The sequence below is a fragment of the Molothrus ater genome, chromosome 16 (genome assembly GCF_012460135.2).
Source record: "Molothrus ater isolate BHLD 08-10-18 breed brown headed cowbird chromosome 16, BPBGC_Mater_1.1, whole genome shotgun sequence".
NCBI lineage: Eukaryota > Metazoa > Chordata > Aves > Passeriformes > Icteridae > Molothrus > Molothrus ater.
Window position 1 is genome coordinate 14,945,941 of NC_050493.2, and position 20,958 is coordinate 14,966,898.

Genomic DNA, 20,958 nt, shown 5'->3' on the forward strand with positions numbered 1-20,958 from the left:
CCCCGTGTCAGGCCCGGTGCCACGTGCCTGGGCTCCCCCGGTCAGAAAATGCCTCCGTGGGGAGGGGGACGCTGCTGGTGATGGGGGGAGGTTATAAGGAGGTTCTGGGGGTGTGCACAGGGTGGGGTGTGCACAGTTTGGGGTGTACCTGGACTGGGCTGTGCACAGTTTGGGCTGTGCACAGTTTGGGCTGTGCACAGTTTGGGATGTGCACAGTTTATATGTGCACAGTTTGGTGTTCAAGTTGGGCTGTGCACAGCCGGGGTGTTCTCAGCCCGGGCTGCTGTAGCTGTGGCTGTCACAGCCATGGGCCTACAGAATTCAGGGTTCCCCTCCGGGGGTGGATCTGACCCTGGGGTACCCCAGCCCTGCCCCGGCTCCTGTCCCCTGCCTCAGCCGTGTCCCCTCCCGGTGTCCCCCATGCGAAGAGGCCCCGGGGGGCTCCGGGGATGCCGCTGCGGTGGATGCCGGTGCCCCCGGCGGTGGGGAGGGGGCCTCGGGGGCGGCTCCCGTGCCCGCCCCTGCGCCGCCATTGGCGGAAAGTTCGGGGCGCGACGCGGGGTGGTGGCCGCGCTCCCCCGTCCCCGCGGCCCCGGCCCCGGTGCGGGCAGCGCTGCGGGCAGGGCCGGGCCGGGCCGGGCGCCCGGGGCCGCCGCGGGCGCGGCCATGTGGGCACTACGGGCGCTGTGCCTGGCCGGGCTGGGGGCGGCCATCGGCGGCGGGGCCGCGGACCAGTGCAGCTGGAGGGGCAGGTAGGCACCGGGGACACCGGCACCGGGAACCCCGCACCGGGAGCACCGCACCGGGAGCAGCGGCCCGGGGCGGGCAGGGGTGGCACACGCGGGTCCCCGGATCAGGCAGGTTCGTGGGGGATGGGGAGTCTGCTCTCCCCGCCCCCCCCATCTCCATCTCAGGGCTGAACCCCTCCCGCATCCGTGGGGAGGGTACGGATGGGATGCTGGGAATCTGCGCCTGCCTCAGTTTCCTCAGCCCTGGGTGCGGCTCCCCGCCGCTTTGAGGGATGCTGGTCCCCCTGCGGGGCTCCTCGCCTCTCCGGGACGCCCTCCCCGAGCCCCCCACCCTGTGAATCCTATCCCCGTGGCCGGCGGGATCCCCGGCCCCCGGCAGGGCCCTGAGCATCGCCCGAAGGCGCCGGGCTCGGAACAAAGAGCCGGGGCCCGCCAGAGGGGCTGCCCAACGCGGGGGGCCTGGGGGGACACGGGGGCCACGCAGCCACCAGGGTCCTGTCAGGGACAAAGCAGCCCCCGAGTGTCCCCGCTCCCCCCAGGCCGGCGTCCAGGCCCGTCCCCCCCTGTGCCGCGGGAGAGAAGCAGCTCCAGGCATCGTGTGCGGGAGCGGGACCCCAGCATCCCCTGGGGATCCCCAAAGTGGGAACAGGTGACCCCGAGGCTGTGGCCACTCGGGGGGTGGTTTGGGAGCCCACGCTGCGTGTGAAGGGCGCTGTGCTGCTGCCCCCCTCCGCCCCTTAGCTCCTTTCAAAAGGTGCTGGGACACAGGCACCCCAAAATGATGTGGCTGAACCCCAAGCCCAAGTCATCGAGGGTTTGGTGCTGTTTCTGCCTGTGGCCATCCCGCACACCTCTGTGGAGGGGCTGCTTGGGAGTGCGGGGTGCTGCTGTGCGGGGGGACACGGGCCGGGGGGTCCCTGTCACTGACGAGGTGCTGTGCCCACAGCGGGCTGTCACAGGAGGCTGGCAGCGTGGAGCAGCTGTCCCTGCACTGTGCCGAGGGCTCGCTGGAGTGGCTGTACCCCACGGGGGCCCTCCGCCTCCGCCTGGCCCCCCGCCTGCCCCCCACCAGCGCCGCCGTCAAGGGCAGGAGCCCCCCGCGCGTCACTGCCTGCATCAAACCCAGCGGCACCTTCCGGGGGGCTCAGCTCTACCTGGAGAGGGAGGGGGGGCTGGAGCTGCTGCTGCCAGAGGCCCCCCGGCCCCACGCCCGCTGCTTCAGCTGGCTGCCCCAGGAGAAGGTGGCTCTGTTCCTGCAGGCCACCCCGCAGCCCGACATCAGCCGCCGCATCGCCGCCTTCCGCTACGAGCTGCGGGGGGACTGGCTGGCCCGGCCCGCGCTGCCCACCGCCAGCCTCGGCAACGAAGGTGAGCGCCTCGCCCTGCCTCACTTTCCCTGGCCCTGCCGGCTGCCCGCGGGGGTGGGGAGGGGCTGGATCGGGTGTTGTCCCCCGGGGGGTGACAGGCTGTGCTTGGCCTCGCAGGTGCGTGCCGGCCGTGCAATGACACCGAGATCCTGATGGCCATTTGCACTAGTGACTTTGGTGAGTGAGGGGCCTGGGAGGGGCATGGACCCCAAAGGGGCACTGGGATGGGATGGGATGGGATGGGATGGGATGGGATGGGATGGGATGGGATGGGATGGGATGGGATGGGATGGGATGGGATGGGATGGGATGGGATGGGCTGTGCAGAGTGCTGCTGGGGATGGGGATGGAGCTGGGAATGGCGATAGAAATGGGGATGGGAATGAGAATGGGAATAGGATTGGAGATGGAGATGAAGATGGGGACTGGGATGGAGATGGGGATGGGAACAGAAGTGGGAATGGGATGGGAATGAGAATGAAAATGGGAATGGGGATGGGAATAGGAATGGGAACAGGGCTGGAGATCAGGATGGAAATGGAGATGAAGATGGGGACTGGGATGGAGATGGGGATGGGAAGAGAAGTGGGAATAGGAATGAGACAAGAGTGGAGAGGGGGATAAGGATGGGAATGAGAATGCAGGTGGGGACAGGGACTGGGATGGGGAGGAGGATGGGAATGTGCATGGGGACAATGATGGGGATGGGGATGGAGACAAGGATGGGGACAAGGCGAGGGATGTGGATGGCAGTGGGGACAGGGACATGGCCACGCTGACACCCTCCCGCCTTCCCCCTACAGTCATCCGCGGCAGCATCCAGAGCGTCTCCAACGATGCCGAGCTGCAGGAATCCATCATTGGGGTGAGCGCCACGCGCATCCACCGGCAGAAATTCCCGCTGTTCCAGGCGGGCGGGCGGGCACGGCGGCCCGTGGGCAGCATCCGCACCCCCCTGCGCTGCGGGGTCCGCCCGGGCCCCGGCACATTCCTGTTCACGGGCTGGCTGCACTTCGGGGAGGCCTGGCTGAGCTGCGCTCCCCGCTACCGGGACTTCCAGCGCATCTACCGGGGGGCCCAGCGCACGCACCAGAACCCCTGCGAGTTCCCCGTGGACTGAGCGGCTCCGGGAGCGCCGGGGGACCACGGTCCTGCCTCACCGAGAGCATCCCGGGGACACGGGGACGGTGCCTGGAGAGAGTGTGGCACACGGGCCTGGCCACGGAGCTGGGCTGGGGCAGCACCCGCCGGCAGGCTGGGGGGTTTGGGGAAATCCTGCTGGAAGGGAAGGGATTTTCCCAGGGTGCCCAGGGAGCTGCCTGGGTGAGGGGTGCAGCAGAATGGGGAGCGGGGTGCTGCATGCTCAGGGGTGCTGTGGGCACAGTGGGTCTGGCCAGACCCCCAGACCCCGGCAGGGCTCGGGGTGGGTGGCCGTGGTGGCCGGTCCAGGGACACAGTAGGCACAGAAGGGAGTGGAAGGGCCAGGAGATGGATCTGTAAGGTTGGGGGTGGAAGGGGGAGCAGGCAGCGGTGAGCCTGGCCCTGGCACGGGCAGGAGCTGCGGGGCGGATGCCGAGGAAGAGGAGAGAAGCTGAAGGGAGCGAGGGCAGCGGTGAGGTGGGAGGAAGGCTGGTGCGGGGAGCAGAGGTGTCCTTGGCACGGTCAGGGCAGGACCAAAGCACTGACACAGGAAGGTGCCACGGGAGCAGGGAGAGGTGACAGTGCCACCCGTCCCTGGCAGCCCTGGGTGAGCAGGGCAGGCCGTGCCAGCCGCGGGGAACTTTGGACCGTGGGGGTGGGGGGCATCATATGTGCACTAAAGTTATAACGATACCAAATTTGTGACTTCTTTTTTATAAACTAAGCTGTATTTGTAGCATGTGGCTCCTGTTTTTAGCAAGCTGAGCAGGATGTTCAGACGGGCACAGCACTGTGTGCCATCTGCTCCCCTCTGTGCCAGCTCCAGCTGTGACCCTGCCTCCCACAGGGCTGGGAACAGCCCTGATACTCGGACATGTCTCTCTATGGAGAGATTTATTGCTGTTTGCACATTCTGCACCCCAGAAATCCCCAGCATGGGGCACTTTGGGGTCCCTCTCCCCGGGTATCCCTGGGTGTGGGGACCAGGGGCGGGTGGCCCCGTGCTGGGTGGGTGACCCTGCTGGTGGAGCCGCTGTCAGCACTGATTCTCGTCAGAGCCAGCGGCCACAAGGCCTCATTGTGCCTCATTGTGCCCGATTGTGCCGCGGCAGCATCCCAGCCCTGCCCTGCCCGCTCCCGCCCCGCCGCTGCCCCCGCGGCCCCAGCACCGGCTCTGCCCCCCTGGGAATGCCGAGGGGGACGGGACCTCCGGGCAGGGATGGGACGTGGGAATCCTGCACGGGGATAGGGAACAGAACCCCCGGTCAGGGAAGGGACACAGAATCCCCAGCCAGGAAACCTCAGCTGGGGATGGGGCACAGGAACCTCCCAGACAGGGATGGGACATGGGGCACCCAGGTGGGAATGGGGCACTGGAACCCCCCTAGACATGGGACATGGGAATGGGGCACAGCACCCCCAGGCAGGGACCTTTCCTCCCCACCAGTGATGCCACAGGGCTCAGCACAGGAAATCTCTCAGCCCCTGAGCCCCCCCAAACCCCTCGAGCCCCCCAAACCTCTCAAGCAAAGCTCCTGCCACGTCTGCTTGTACTCAACACCTTTCCAATTTTGTTTCAATTACACTTTTTCAAATATCACCAGCCAGGATGAGCTGCTGCTGAGTGTTCGGTGCCTCTGCTGACCACAATGTGCTTTTCCTTGCCAAAAAAAAAAAAAGTTTCCAAAGAATGCTGTGGGCTTTGGAGCATAATTAAATATAAATATCTATATGTGTGTGTGTATAGAATGATCTGGCTGTGATAAGATCCTGCTGGGTTTGATATACAACACATGTTTTCCCTTGAGGAGAGTTTGCTGCTTACTTTATGCTTTACTGCCAATTTTATACTTGGATATTTGGATTTTATCCTTTTTCTTGCCCCATTTTGGGGCCGGGCTGGGCTCTGAGGGCTGGATCTGGCCCTGGGGAGGCTGAATCTCCATGCTGGGCACTGGAGGATGCCAGCATCCCCCTGGATTTTGGCAGCGAGCAGGAGCCAAGCGAGGCAGGGGGAAGGGGGAAGGAGTGGGAAACCCAGCGGAGGAGGAAAAATGAAGCTGGAAAAGCAATAAATGAGGTGCAGAGGGAATTGTGCTGCCCACGGCATCCTCTGTATGCGCGGGGGTAAATCACGGCTGCTCCGACCCCACATTCCTCCCCGCTAAATGCCGGCATTTAACGCCAGAGGCATCCGGCGCTTTTCTGCCCGGCAGCAAAACCTCTTGTTTTTCTTCCCATCTGTTTATTTGGCCAGAGCAGCTCGGTGTGCTGCTGCGGAAAGGGCTGTGACTCCGCTCGTTTGCTGGCACAGAGGTTTTTGGGCTGGTTTTGGTGCCCTCTGGCCCCTGTCAGGTTGGGTCGCTTCCCGCGGCTGTCACCGCACAGCGCCGGGCCCCGGCCAGGCCACCGAGGCTTCCTGTGGGAGCATCCCAGGGATAACCGTGCCTCAGTTTCCCCTCTGTGAGCTGGGGCTAACAGCCCTTCCCTGGGGCTCCAGGGAGCCAGCTGGAATCCCACAGCTCTGGGATCTCCATCCCAGCATTTCCCCGAAAGCAGAGCCCAGCCCTGGCCCAGCCAAAATTCCTGCCCGGCCTCTTGGCACGGAGCAAGGCCATGAAGGGTGAAAACACAATGAGACAAACTCCATGCCGGGGAATATTTCCTCCACAGGATGGAAAATGCTGTGGGAGGCAGCAGGGCGAGGGTGGGGACACTGAGTGGAGCTGGGGGGGTCAGGAGGGGTGACCACGGTGAGGGGTGACCACGGTGAGGGGTGTGGCAGCACCCTGGCAGGACAGGGCAGGGTGGCCCCATGGGGACAATCCAGCCAGAAGTGCTCCAAAAGCCCCCCCACTCACCAGCCTGCCCCACGCGGGGTGGGCTTTGGGGCAGCCTTGGAGAGCAGCGCCCCAGAGCAGCTCCCTCTGTGCCCAGGGATGTGCCTGGGGCTCCTCATTCCGTGGGATCAGCCCCATTGTGGACCCCAGCGCAGATCCAGAACCTTCTGGGGGTTGTGCAGCCCTTCGGTCGCGCCCTGGGTGGGCATTCACATCGGGATGGCAAAGCCCGGAGCGGTGGCACTGCCGCCTGTCCCCCGTCCCTGTCCCCATCCCTGTCACACAAAGGCAGTCGCCGTTTCCCGCCATTTCCCCCCTCCAGCCCTTCTCCCCCCTCTCCTGCTCCCTTCGCCCTCCTCCCTCCCGGCTGCCGGATGAAAGCCCGAACGTGTGAATCGCAAAGGGAGCCACAAAGGGAGCCACAAAGGCGGCTCAGCCCTCCCTGCGGCCCCCAGCACCGAGAGGGGACCCCCGGGGACCCCCGGGCAGCCTGCCCAGCCTGCCGGCAGCACCCCAGAGCTCGGGGGTGCCTCTGAGATCAGGGGATCCCCAATAGGGTCAGGGTGATGTCCCTGGGGTTCAGGGATCCCCAACAGGGTCAGGATAAGGTCCCCGGGGTTCAGGGATCCCCAACAGAGTCAGGGTGAGGTCCCCGGGGTTCAGGGATCCCCAACAGGGTCAGGGTGAGGTCCCCGGGGTTCAGGGATCCCCAACAGAGTCAGGATAAGGTCCCTGGGGTTCAGGGATCCCCAACAGGGTCAGGGTGAGGTCCCCGGGGTTCAGGGATGCCCTACAGGGTCAGGGTGATGTCCCCAGGTTTCAGGGATGCCCTACAGGGTCAGGGTGAGGTCCCAGGCTTTGAGGATGCCCTATAGGGTTGGATGATGCCCCTGGGACCAGGGGAAGCCCCATAAACTCAGGATAAAACCCCTGGGGCTCAGGGTTACCCCGTAGGGTCAGGATGATTCTTCTGGAGTTTAAAACTCAGCATGAAGCCCCTGGGGTCCAGGATGCCCCAGAGGGTCAGGATGAGCACCTTGGGGCCGGAGGAAGCTCCACCCCACAGCCCTCGGCAAGAGGAGAAGCAAAACCCCGATAACTCTGAGGACACCCCCTCAGTGCTGCACCCCAAATCCTGGCATCAGCTCCGCTTCCAGCCCCATCCTGTGACCCGGACAAAGCCAGGGAGAGATGCGGAGCCTGGAGCCGACCCCGGCCCGCAGCGGGGCCCCCTCGGCCCCTCACCCGCGTCCGGCTGCCGACAGCTGCTGGGAAGCGGCGTTCCCAGCACATAGCGACAAATTCCTGGCGCTCGGGGCTGCTTTGCAGCCGCCGCGGCCCCGGCGGGGGAAGCTGCCCTGGAAAGAGGAGGATTAAAAGCTCTTTGGCTCCAGTGACACATCGCACCCGGTCCCCTCGCACGGCCACCTGCTCGTCCCGGCGCTCCGAGATGCTGCGGGCACCCCGGGGCAGGGCAGGAGGGGAGCGGGCACCCCCTGTGTGAAAAATGTGTGTATTTTATGATTGGCTTTTTGTGAATATTAAAATGAATGTTATGTGTGTTGTGTTAGAAAGTAATGCTGTATTAATTCTCTTAAGTACTGTGGTAAATATAGTTTTAGGTTATAAAAAATGTTAAAATAGAAACTGTGCTATGTAGGATATTTTTTTTAAAGAAAGGACTCGCAGTGAGATAGCAGCCACAGGACACCTGAATCTTTCAGAGAAAAAGAATTTATTGCTCTCTTATCAGAAGAAATGAACTTCTTTCCGCCTTGAAGGCACTGTTAGGATTCAGAGGAAGAAGCTGAGGGTGACCAGACAGAATCCTGTGTTTGAATGGAATTTATGCATCATGTATGAGGTGTATGGCTGTGCAACAGGCTGTTGCTTTTAAGGGTTAATCCTAATGGTGCTGCCCAGAAAGAGGTACCCGGACATCTGTAACTCTTTGTATTTGTTGTCTCATAATGTCCTAATTCAAATTGTCCAAATTATTATTACTCTAATTGTATTACTATTTTTATAACCATTTTATTACTATTAAACCTTTAAAATTTTAAAAACAAGTGATTGGCATTTTTCATCCCCTGCTAAACCCAGGGGCCCGGCAAGGAGGGCTCAGCCCTGCCCGGGTATTTCCTCCTGAAATACTGAAATTCGTTCTGCAGCACTGCTCGGGCGGCTCCAGGAGCGGCTCATCCCCACGGACCATCCTCCCCCCGCTCCTCCTCCTCTTCCTCCTCCTCCGCAGTCCCCCGGCTTCCCCCGGCTCCGATTTCCCGGGATTTTCTGCTTTAACCAGCTCCACCTGCCAGCAAGAAAGAGCAGAAAGCGGAAAATCGGGGTGATCCCCGTGAGCCCCGGTTTGGCCACGCCGAGCCCTTGGGGAGGAGCAGCCCTGGGATGTGTTTTGGGGGCGGCTTCAGCTCCCGGCTGGAGCCCCACTGCTGCTCTGGGGGATGTGATTAATGGGGTCTGGCTGGTGTTGGTGCCCTGAGCCGTGTGTTCGGGGTAGAACACGTGTGTAGCTGTGTGTGCATCCTCGTCCCGCTCGGTTCCCACAAATCAGGGGGAGGTGGGAGCAGGAACCCTCCTGCCCTGGGCAGTTCCCCAAAGAGGGGCTCTGCAGCACTGAGGAGGGGGGATCCCAGGCCCCAGTTCTGCTTCCCTGCACCCCAAAGCCATTTCCAGGATGGGGCTGAGGTCTCTTCAACTCTGAGAACAGCCCCACAGACACCGAGGCACGTGATGGGGTTGGAGGTCCTGTGGCAAGGACATGGGGGCCACCAGGCCCCCCCAGGCTCTCAGGGGACACCCCGATGTGGGGCTGGAGGGGGACCCCCAGCAAACCCCACTGTCACAGACATCTTTTATGAAAAATCCTTTCCTTAGGATTTTTCCTCCTGAGAAGCTGAGAGGCCTCAGGAACAAATGTAACCAATGGTTATCTGCTGCTGTGGAATGCAACAGGTGCATCTGGGATTGGGCTCATGTGGTTGTTTCTAATTAATGGCCAATCACAGTCAGCTGGCTCAGACAGAGAGTCTGAGCCACAAGCCTTTGTTATCATTCCTTCTTTTTCTATTCTTAGCCAGCCTTCTGATGAAATCCTTTCTTCTATTCTTTTAGTATAGTTTTAATATACTATATATCATAAAATAATAAATCAAGTCTTCTGAAACATGGAGTCAGATCCTCATCTCTTTCCTCTTCCTAAGACCCCTGTGAACATGGTCACACCCCACAAATACTGACCCACAGGCTGAGGAGAGAGCGGGAGAGGTGACAGCAGGGGCATCCCCGGTGACATGTGGCTGTCCTGGCAGGGAGCTGTGCCCTTTGTGCCCTTCTGGACGGTGTTGTTCCCGTGTTTGGGCTGCTTGGGGGGGGTGTCACTAATTGGGGCCGGGCAGGGGCTGTGGGGCCTGGCTCCCCCCCTCCCAATGCCTGGAATTTTCCCACAGTCGCTGCTGCCTCCAGCCGGAAAGGCCCAGGGTGAGACAGCACAGCCCTACAGCCCCCAGGGGTGTGCATGGCCCCCAGCAACCCCCAACAGCCCCACATGGGTGTGCAGAGCCCCCAACAGCCCCCCCAACAGCCCCACACGGTGTGCACAGCCCCTACAGCCCCACACGGGTGTGCACAGCCCCCCTACAGCCCCACACGGTGTGCACAGCCCCCCTACAGCCCCCAACGACCCCAAACAGTCCCAACAGCCCACATGGGTGTGCACAGCCCCTACAGCCCCACACATGGGTGTGTGCACAGCCCCTACAGCCTCAGACGGGTGTGCACAGCCCCCCTACAGGCATAACAGCCCCACATGGGTGTGCACAGCCCTACAGCCCCACACGGGTGTGTGCAGCTGGTCACAACTGCACCCCACCATGCACAACTCCACACAGGACTGTGCACAAAAGCAGCAACCACACACAAATCCATGCACAGCTGAGCAGGAGTGCCAACACCCATGCAGGGGCATGCAGACCTGCACACAGCTGGACACAGCTGCACATGGCAATGCACACCTGCACACAGCCGGGCACCATGCACACAGCCCTGCTCACCCACACACACCAGGACAGCTGCAACAGCCCTGCAGGACTGTGCTCAGCTGCACAAACCTGTGCACAAGCACACACACAACCACTCACAGCCCTGCACAACACCACCCACAGCTTCACACAGCTGTGTTCGTCTGTGCACAGGCACATGCAGCCATCAGAACCCTTCACAGGACTGTGCACAGCCCTGCACAACCACACAGAGCTGTGTGTCACAGCACAGACACACACAGCCATGCACAACTGTAGCTGGCTGTGCACAGCTGAACCACGATTCACCACTGCACACAGCCACACTCAGCCACACACAGCTGCACACACAGAGCTGCAGTCACAGCCCCACACAACTGCACACCTGTGCAAACACCCACACAAACTGTGCACAACACACACAGAGCTGCAGTCATTCACAGCTCACACAACTGCACATCCACACAAACTGTGCACAACACACATGGCTGTTCCCAGCACACACACGTGCCCGTCGTGCACAGCACACAGCAGCACAGCCCTGCACACGACAGCCGTGCACAGCCGGCACACACACACAGACACACAGACACACACACAGAGACACACACACACACACAGAGACAGACACACAGACACACACACAGACACACACAGACACACACAGACACATACACACTCACACAGACACACAGACACAGACACACACACAGACACAGACACACACACACACACAGACACACACACACAGACACACACACAGACACAGACACACACACACACAGACACACACACACACAGAGACACACACATACAAAGACACACACACAAAGACACACACACAGACACACACAGAGCAGTGCACAGCCATTCACCACTCACAGCTCCACACAAATGTGTGCACAACAACCGTGCAGAACTGCCCTGGAGCAAAACCAGCTCTGCACAAACACAAACACACACACACACACACACACACACACAGAGACTCAGATACAGAGACGTACACAGAGACACACACACAGCTGCCATCACACACAGACAGAGCTGTTATCACACACACACACTCTCACACACAGCTGTTATCACACATGCAGCTGTTATCACACACACGCACAGAACTGTTACACACGCTCACACACACAGCTATTATCACACACACACTCACACACACACATTCACACACAGCTCTTATCACACACACACAGAGCTGTTATCTCTCTCACACACACACACACACACACACACACACACACACGCACACACTCGCACACCCCTGTGCACACTCGCACACTCCACGCCCGGCTGTGCCCCTCCTGCAGCCCCCGGGGGCGAGGGCAGCGCGGATTCCCCGGGCCCGTGTCCCTCCCGTGTCCCTCCCGTGCCCGTGCCCGGCCCGTGTCCCCGGTGTCCCCGCTGTCCCGGCGGAAGGCGCCCGGCCGCGCTCCCCTCCCCTTCCGGCGGCCATGGATCCGGCCGTGGACCCGGCCATGGATCCGGGATGGGAGCCGGGCGAGCCGGGCGAGCCGAGCTGGGCCCGTCCCGGGGCGGCGCTGGGCGGCCGGGGGCTGCTGGCTCTGGCGGCGGCCAGCGGGGCGGCCGTGTGGGCAACGTGGGCCGTGCTGCTGATGCCCGGCTTTCGCCGCGTCCCGCTGCGCCTGCAGGTACCGGCACCCCGAACCCCCTGCCCCGCTGTGCCTGCAGGTACCGGCACCCCGATCCCCTGCCCCGCTGTGCCTGCAGGTACCGGCACCCCGAACCCCTGACCCGCTGTGCCTGCAGGTACCGGCACCCCGAACCCCTGCCCCGCTGTGCCTGCAGGTACCGGCACCCCTGACCCGCTGCGCCTGCAGGTACCGGCCCCTGCCCCGCTGTGCCTGCAGGTACCGGCACCCCGAACCCCCTGCCCCGCTGTGCCTGCAGGTACCGGCACCCCTGCCCCGCTGTGCCTGCAGGTACCGGCACCCCGAACCCCTGACCCCCTGTGCCTGCAGGTACCGGCACCCCGACCCCCTTCCCCGCTGTGCCTGCAGGTACCGGCACCCCGATCCCCTGCCCCCTGTGCCTGCAGGTACCGGCACCCCTGACCCCCTGCCCCGCTGTGCCTGCAGGTACCGGCACCCCTGACCCGCCCCGCTGTGCCTGCAGGTACCGGCACCCCAATCCCTGTGCCTGCCGGTACCGGCACCCCTGCCCCGATCCCGGCCCCGCTGCCCGGCCCCCTGAGCCGCTGTGCCCCCACAGGTGCCGTACCAGCCCTCCAGCCCCCGGCAGGTGGCCAACACCCTGGCGCTGCTGCAGGGCCGCGCCGGCAAGACCGTGGATCTGGGATCCGGAGATGGACGGCTTGTAAGGGTCCTGGGGGAAATTGGGGTGTCCAGGGTGGGCGAAGGGCAGGGAGGGTGGAGGGGACACCCCCACCCTGCTGCTGCCTGGCTTCTGGCTGGGCTTCTGGGTGGCCATCGTGGCTACAGTCCAGGACCGTCCCCAGCGGTCCCAGAGGGTCCTCAGTGGTCTTAGACCGCTGTAGGTGGTTCTAGATTGCCCTGGGTGTCCCTAGGCTGTCCTAGGTGTCCCTGGGATGTCCCAGATGGTCCTAGACTGTCCTAGGCGGTCCTAGACTGTCCTAAGTGTCCCTTGACTGTCCTCGGCAGTCCTAGACTGTCCTAAGTGTCTCTAGACTGTCCTAGGTGGCCCTAGACTGTCCTAAATAGTCCTAGACTGTCCTAGGTGGTCCCAGGTGACCCAGCATGGTCCTAGGTTGCTCTAGACAGCCCTAGGTGCTTCTAGGCAGCCCTAGGTGGTCCAGGGTGGCTCTAAATGGCCATGGGTGGTCTTTGGCAGCCCCAAAAGATGCATGCAGGGAGCAGGGTGGCAGTGAGGGCTCTGGGTGGTGCTGAGCTCCAAGGTCACCCTGCCTGTGAGCCAGCAGGATGGGGTGGGTGGAGCTGGGCAGCAGCCCCTGCCCTCCCAAATGCTGCCCCACACTCAGCACTGAGCTGCTTTGGCTTTCAGCCCTCCCTCTCTCCCTGTCCAGGTGCTCGAGGCTTACAAGCAGGGGCTGAGGCCAGCCCTGGGCTTTGAGCTCAACCCCTGGCTGCTGTGCCTGGCCAACTACCGTGCCTGGAGGGCCGGGTACCACGGGAAGATCTCCTTCCTGAAGAAGGATCTGTGGAAGGTAACAGCATCCCGAGGGTCTGGATGTGCTCAGGGCAGGGCCAGAGCTCTGTTTGCCTCTCCAGGATGGATTTGCTGATGGCAGCTTGCACCTTCCCCATCCCACTCTGCTCCTGGGAGGTGGAAATCCATCCTCCTTTCCAGGGAATGCCAGCTGGGGCAGCCTGTGGCCAGTTCTGCTGCTTGGAGCAGCTCTGAGGAGAGGTCTGGGTGCTGCTGACAGGCTCACCTGCAGGGATGAGCTTCTCAGGCTGCCATGAGGTATTTGCACCCTGACCAAAGAGAATCCATCAGGGAATGTGGGTCTGGGATGGTGCTGGAGGCAGGTGTTTCCCAAGACGTGCTGCTTTTGCACCCACACTTCCCCATCCCACATCTTTTGTGGCATCTTTGCTCCCTGCAAGTTTCCAAAGATCACCCACAAGCTTTGGACACTCAAGCAGTTGTTCTTGCCCTGCCTGCTGCTCGTTATTCCCCTTTTCCTTCTGGTTTAAGGTGAATCTCTCTGACTGCCACAACGTGATCGTGTTCCTGGCCCCCAGCGTGGTGAGTCAGCCCCTCACACCCTGAGTTCTTCTGGGCCAGCTCCAGGGGGCTTGTCTTGGGAAGGAGAGGGGATCTGTGGTGGAATAAGGCCAGGTGGGCATCCCTGTGGCTGGGTGGTTTGCTGCTGCACAGCATTTGGATTTATGGAATCACAGAATCGTGGAGGTTGGAAAATCCCTCTGGGATGGCGTCCTGCCATTCCTCCAGCACTGAGTCATGTCCCCACATGCCACATCCATGTTAAAGCCCTGCAAGGATGGTGACCCCACCACTGCCCTGGGCAGCTGTGCCAGTGCCTGACCACCCTTTCCATGAAGGAATTTTCCCAATATCCAACCTGAACCTCCCCTGCTGCCACTTGAGGCCGTTCCTCTTGTCCTGTTGCTCCAAGTCCCAGCCTTACCCAGGGCCCTCTGCTTTGAAGGGTTGATGTCCCAGAAGCTGCCCCACGGTCCCTGGTGGCACTGCCACTGTGTGACTGTGTCCTAATGCTGCCTCCTGTCCCTGGCTGTGTCTCTCTCCCCAGAAGCCTCCCTTGGCCACCAAGCTCCTGGCAGAGCTGCCCGACGACGCCCGCGTGGTGGCCGGCCGCTACCCCTTCCCCTCCTGGAGCCCCAGCAGCACCCTGGGCCAGGGGCTGGACCAGGTCTGGGCCTATGACATCAAGGAGGTGCGGAGACAAGTGCAGGGCAGGGCCCAGCAAAGCCAGGTCTGACCCCAGCCTCGTTAAGCCTGGTTTAACAGCAGCCACCTTAAGCCTGACATTAAGGGTCAGAGCCACTCTAGCCCTTGGCTCAGCTCAGGACAGAGGTGCTCGGCCAGCATTTCTCCTGGGGACTTGCAGGGTGGCAGATCTCCATTTTCCAGAGCGTGAGCAAAGCAAGAGAGGAGAAAATCAGACCTAGAAATCCTGGGGTTAACACAGGATTTAAGGGATGAAACTCCAGTGCCTCTTTTTAGATGATTGCTGCTTTATTTCAATTTAAGTTTTAAAAATAAAGTTTTGGTTGATCATTCCTCTGAGGTTTTTGCTTTGTCTTTGAGCTGCTGGATGGTCCTGGAGTTGGAGCAGGTGCTGCTCCTGGCTTTGCTCTGCCATCCTTTCCAGCTCACCTCAGTGCAGGATCAGTTTGGCCCTGCTCATCAATATAATATTCCATTTTCCACTCAAACACAGAGGAAAGTGGAGTTTTCCCACCACAGAGTCACAGAATCATGGAATGGGCTTGGTTGGAAGGGATCTTGAAGCTCCTCTTGTTCCACCCCTGCCATGGCAGGGACACCTCCCACTGTCCCAGGCTGCTCCAAGCTCCATCCAGCCTGGCCTTGGGCACTGCCAGGGATCCAGGGGCATCCACAGCTGCTGTGGGCAGCCTTTCACCACCCTCCCAGTAAAAGAGCAGCTCATCCCTTTGTCCAAGCCCAGAACAAATCCTGGTCTGAGCCAGCCTTGGCTCTGTCTCACAGGTGAGGAGAGCAAGGCAGGAGCAGCCCTTGGTCCAGGTCCAGGTCTCATCCAGAAAAAATATTCCAGCAGGAGCAGGAACCTGTCCCTGCAGCCCAGCAGTGCAGAGCTGCCTGGGATCCCGGCCCTGTGTCCCAGGGGTGCTCAGTGAAGGGCAGAATTCCTGCAGGGCACAGCCCAGATGCCGTTGTCTGCTCTCATTTCAGTCCTGTGAATTTAGAGCAGAAACACCCACGTGGTTTCTCTCGCTGTTCCCACCTCCCAGCCTGAGAAGGATCCGTGCCTGGCACTCCATGAAGCACAGACCTCCCTTGCAGTGGGGTGTTCCCAAGGCTGGGGCTGCTCTGGCTCGTGGCTGGCACTGCTGGCACGGGGCACTGGGGGCACCTCGCTGCCCTCAGCCTTCCTCAGCCGCACGATCTCCTGCTTGTACCTGCAGTGGAGGTGCCACTGTCACCATGAGCAGTGTGGAGCTGCCACTGTCACCATGAGCAGCGTGGAAGTGCCACTGTCACCACACATATGGAAACCCAGGGCACCCCAGGGAATATTTCTCTGTCTGCTCTGGGGTGCTCTGACCCCCAGGGGAGCACTGACTTTGACCCTCATTCATGGAGAAAGTTTCCCAGACTTCAAGATAAACTAGAACCAACAAAAGTGTAAAATGATTATAGAGAGTTGTGTAGGTATATCACTTAGGTGAGAAATTGAGGTTTTGGGATTTTTAGAATGTTGTGGATGCAAGCAAGATGGAGGGCACAGGGTGTCATCCTGGGTTTCCTCTTCATGCTTCTTCTTCCTTTTTCTTCATGGGTTTGGGTGGCATTTTGTAATTGGGCAGAAAAATCCACATTGGGGGCTCTTTGGGATCAGTTATTGGGTTAAAAGGGAAAATAATCCAGGTGTCAGTTGTTAATTGGATAGTTTAGTCTTCAAAGACCTTGTACCAAGAGATTGTGGCCATTTTGTGCCTTCTAATGAAAAGCTGCCAAACTCACAGTAGTGAGACTGTTTTACTGATAAGAAATAACAAACACCTGAGTCTGCACACGAATTCCTGTCTCAAGTGCCTTCAATCCAGACCCAGATAAACCCACAACTGGGACCCCCACACACTCACAGTCCCTGGGCAGGGAGCCATGCCAGGAGCTGAGCCTGGCACACAGATCCCACAGCCTTTCCCTGAAAAGGCATTCATGGGCTGTGCCAGGAAAGGGCAGAGCCTGACCCAGCCCTTGGCAGGAGCAGGGGGATTGTGCCCTGACACACCTGCCCTGCTTGTCCTCTCCCTTCCCTGCTGCTCTCCCTGCTCCAGAGCAGGATGAGCCAGGGAAGGGGAACACAGATCAGGGACAGCTGGGAGGACTGAGGTTAGAACCTGTGAATCAATGAACTCTGAAGGTTTTAGGCTTTAGATGAGGCTTTAGATTTTAGGTTCCTGTGAAGGTTGCAGGGAAAACTTATGGCCCCTTCCAGGGCCTAAAGGGGCTCCAGGAGAGCTGGAGAGGGACTTTGGACAATGGCATAAAGTGACAGGACACAGGGAATGGCTCCCAGGGCCAGAGGGCAGGGCTGGATGGGAGATTGGGAATTAGGAATTGTTCCCTGGGAGGGTGGGCAGGCCCTGGCACAGGGTGCCCAGAGCAGCTGGGGCTGCCCCTGGATCCCTGGCAGTGCCCAAGGCCAGGCTGGGCAGGGCTGGGAGCAGCCTGGGACAGTGGGAGGTGTCCCTGCCATGGCAGGGGTGGCACTGGATGAACATTTGTGTCACTTCCAACCCTTTCCATGGTTGAGATGCCTCCCAAGGATGGGTGAGCACACAGGGCAGGACACCCGTGGTGTGTGGGGAGTGTCTGTCCTGCTGCTCTGTGGCACAAGAGGTGGTGGCAGCTGCCTGCACAGCTGGAGGAGCAGTGGGACATGGGCAGTGCTGTGGCAGGGCCAGTAGCACAGGGCCAGCACTGGCACCAAGGCTGCAGAGGGGTCCCCTGTCACCTGGCAAGGTGCTGGTCAATGTAGCCCTGCAGCTCCAACACCTGCTCCTCTGCCACCACAGCCCGAGTCAGCAGCTGGCTCCTCTGCTGCTCCAGCTCCTCCTGCAGGCACAGAACATGGAGAAAATGTGGAAAAAAAGAGATCTGTGCCATGGCAGTGATGTTGCCCCTCTCTGCTGCGTGAGTCTGACCTTCCAACCACTTTCCCACCACTCCAACCTCTCTTGAGGTTGACACCTCCCTTCTTTTGGCCACAGAGGCAGGCCCCGTGCAGGTGTGGAGCTTTACACCCCCAGGGAATCAGCTTTACACCCCTAAGGGAATGAGCTTTACACCCCCAAGGAATGAGCTTTACACACCCAAGGGAATGAGCTTTACACCCCCAAGGAATGAGCTTTACACCCCAAGGAATGAGCTTTACACCCCCAAGGGAATGAGCTTTACACCCCTAAGGGAATGAGCTTTACACCCCTAAGGAAATGAGCTTTACACCCCAAGGAATGAGCTTTACACCCCTAAGGGAATGAGCTTTACATCCCCAAGGAACGAGCTTTACACCCCCAAGGAATGAGCTTTACATCCCCAAGGAATGAGCTTTACACCCCAGGGAATGAGCTTTACATCCCCAAGGAATGAGCTTTACACCCCTAAGGAATGAGCTTTACACCCCAAGGAATGAGCTTTACACACCCAGGGAATGAGCTTTACATCCCCAAGGAATGAGCTTTACACCCCCAAGGGAATGAGCTTTACACCCCAAGGGAATGAGCTTTACACACCCAGGGAATGAGCTTTACATCCCCAAGGAATGAGCTTTACACCCCCAGGGAATGAGCTTTACATCCCCAAGGAATGAACTTTACATCCCAAGGAATGAGCTCTACACCCCCAGGGAATGAGCTTTACACACCCAGGGAATGAGCTTTACACCCCCAGGGAATGAGCTTTACACACCCAGGGAATGAGCTTTACACCCCTAAGGGAATGAGCTTTACATCCCCATGGAATGAGCTTTACACCCCCAGGGAATGAGCTCTACACCCCCAGGTGTAAAGTGGTGGAGCACTCCCTCAGGTTGCTGTGGTCAGGGGAAGGCAGGACATGGAAGGGAATATCCCTGCACCAGCAGGGAATACCTGGGAATACCTGATTTAGATTCAGCCTAGACTTGAACCAGGTCAAATAGAATCAAAGAATCGTGGAATTCTGTAGGAATTCATGAGGATCCAGGTGTTAACCTGGCACTACCAAGCCCACCACTGACCCATGTCCCCAAGTGCCACATCCACGTGTCCTATAAATCCCTTCAGGGGTGGTGATCCCACCACTGCCCTGGGCAGCTGTGCCAGGGCCTGACCACCCTTTCCATGAAGGAATTTTCCCAATATCCAACCTAATCCTCCCCTGGCACAGCTTGGGGCCGTTCCCTCTCCTCCTGTCCCTGTTCCCTGGGAGCAGAGCCCGACCACCCCGGCTGTCCCCTCCTGTCAGGAGCTGTGCAGAGCCACAAGGTCCCCCTGAGCCTCCTTTTCTCCAGGCTGAGCCCCTTCCCAGCTCCCTCAGCCCCTCCTGGTGCTCCAGCCCCTTCCCAGCTATTTTCCCTTCCCTGGACACCCTCCAGCCCCTCCACGTCCTTCCTGTCATGAGTGGCCCAGAACTGATCCCAGGACTGGAGATGTCCCAGCAGTGCCAGCATAGGGCAGCAATCAGCCCCAGTTTATTCCAGAGATGCCAAAAGTTTGTTCTGAAAAGTGGGCAGGAGTGACAAGGGGCTGCTCTCCTTGCTTTAGGAGCAGGGACAGTAAAGCCTGGAGACAGCACCAGCTGGGAGCTGCCAGCACTGCTTGGAGGGCTGAGGCCAAAGCCACAGCAAGGCTGCATGGAGAGTGATCCCCAGGGAATGGGCACGGCCCTGGGGCTGCCAGGGCTCCAGGAGGGTTTGGACACTGCTGCAGGGGTGCCCAGGGTGGCATTGTTGGGGGGTCTGTGCAGGGCCAGGGGCTGGGCTGGATGATCCCTGGGGGTCCCTTCCCACTCAGGATATTCTGTGACTCCATGGAAGTTTCCACCTCCAGGCTGGAGCAGCCCCAGGGCAGGGGCTGAGGCAGCACATCCCTGCCTGTGGTGAGAGATCAGCTTTGGCTCCAGTGGCTGTTCCAGCCCTTACCTGGGTGTTGAGTGTGAATTCCCGGAGCTTCCTCTTGACCTCTGCCCAGCCCTCCTCATCCAGCTGCCTGTGACAGAGGAGCTCACATGGATCATGGCCAGACACCAAATCCAGCCCTGCACAGATCACACAGCTCCACACAGATCACAAAGAGCTCACACAGCTCCACAGAGCTCACACAGATCCACAGATCACAGAGCTCACACAGATCCACAGAGCTCACACAGATCACACAGATCACAGAGCTCCACAGAGCTCACACAGATCACACAGCTCACACAGATCACACAGATCACACAGCTCACACAGATCACACAGTCCCACACAGATCACACAGAGCTCACACAGATCACACAGAGCTCACACAGATCCACACAGCTCACACAGCTCACACAGATCACACAGTTCACACAGCCCCACACAGATCACACACAGCTCACACAGATCCACACAGCTCCACAGAGCTCACACAGCTCACACAGCTCACACAGCTCCACACAGCTCACACAGAACTCACACAGATCACACAGCTCACACAAAACTCACACAGCTCCACACAGATCACACATACAGATATATAAATCTATATGTCTACATGAATACAGACATACATACACACACACATATGCCTAAACACACATCTACATCTACTGCTATACATCCAAACTGACCATTTTAGGTATATGATCATGTGTCAGTTATTTGCATGTTATTACTTATTAATAAAGGTACTAGTTACATATTTAGAAAATCTGTCAAGTGGAAATATTGTTCTGATACAGATGTGGCTGATGTTATAGAGTCATTTTCTGTAGATGCCATTTTAATATTTGGGAGTATTTTTGCATTCATTTTTTTTGTGAAAAAGATATGCTCGGATCTATTTTGGCACATCAGAATATTTTCTAACCACCATACTGATGTCACAGAGATTTAATTAGGAAAGCCCAGAAAAATAAGAGGAGAACTGAAGTTCTTTCAGAGAAAACTCTCAGGAGACAATGGGTAACTGTGATTCTTTCAATTTCAGGGCCAATCGTCATATTTTAACCCTCAAAAATCTTAATAGTGATTTCTTCTTGTGAATGTAAAAATGAATTGCTAGGCTTTGTTGCAGGTAACAGTGCTAAGTTATGAATGCTGATGGCCTTTTTGTACAGCCTTAAATTACATTGAAAAAGATACAATTTCTTTAATTAAAAAGCTGCACTGAACTAATCCCTCTAGGTGAAAAAATGAAAGTTTTAAGCAATCTCTTTCTGCTCTGGGAGAGAAAAGCAGACAATACCATAACAGGTCAGGAACATGAGCTACAGAGTTCAGCCAAGAGCTGCACAAGCCGGTGCCCATCCCACCACCATCCTCAGAACCAGAACCTTTCCTCTCCCGGTGCCCAAACCTCCTCAGGGCGTGGGGGCACTCACAGCCCTGCAGCAGCCCGGGGCTGTTCCCGGCACACCAGGGCAGGCAGAGCCC

At 59.1% G+C, this 20,958-nt stretch overlaps 3 protein-coding genes across 3 annotated transcripts in view; 2 read left to right on the forward strand and 1 right to left on the reverse strand.

Moving 5' to 3' along the window:
- Positions 1-238: 238 nt before the first annotated feature.
- METRN (meteorin, glial cell differentiation regulator) lies at positions 239-3,992 on the forward strand. The gene is made up of 4 exons (XM_036392205.1): positions 239-752; positions 1,696-2,117; positions 2,234-2,293; positions 2,920-3,992. Exons 1-4 carry the CDS (start codon positions 307-309, stop codon positions 3,234-3,236), a joined length of 1,245 nt encoding a protein of 414 aa, XP_036248098.1. The 5' UTR covers positions 239-306; the 3' UTR covers positions 3,237-3,992.
- A 7,612-nt stretch (positions 3,993-11,604) lies between these two features.
- On the forward strand, positions 11,605-14,873 carry ANTKMT (adenine nucleotide translocase lysine methyltransferase). The gene is made up of 5 exons (XM_036392223.2): positions 11,605-11,797; positions 12,378-12,482; positions 13,171-13,311; positions 13,806-13,856; positions 14,383-14,873. Exons 1-5 carry the CDS (start codon positions 11,624-11,626, stop codon positions 14,569-14,571), a joined length of 660 nt encoding a protein of 219 aa, XP_036248116.1. The 5' UTR covers positions 11,605-11,623; the 3' UTR covers positions 14,572-14,873.
- Positions 14,874-14,888: 15 nt separating this feature from the next.
- CCDC78 (coiled-coil domain containing 78) overlaps positions 14,889-20,958 on the reverse strand; it is an 18,377-nt gene continuing 12,307 nt past the window's right edge. The window contains 4 exon segments of the mRNA XM_036392203.2: positions 14,889-15,529; positions 15,628-15,754; positions 17,317-17,417; positions 19,483-19,549. Of these exon segments, the coding sequence (XP_036248096.1) occupies positions 15,524-15,529; positions 15,628-15,754; positions 17,317-17,417; positions 19,483-19,549 (301 nt within the window). The 3' untranslated portion in view covers positions 14,889-15,523.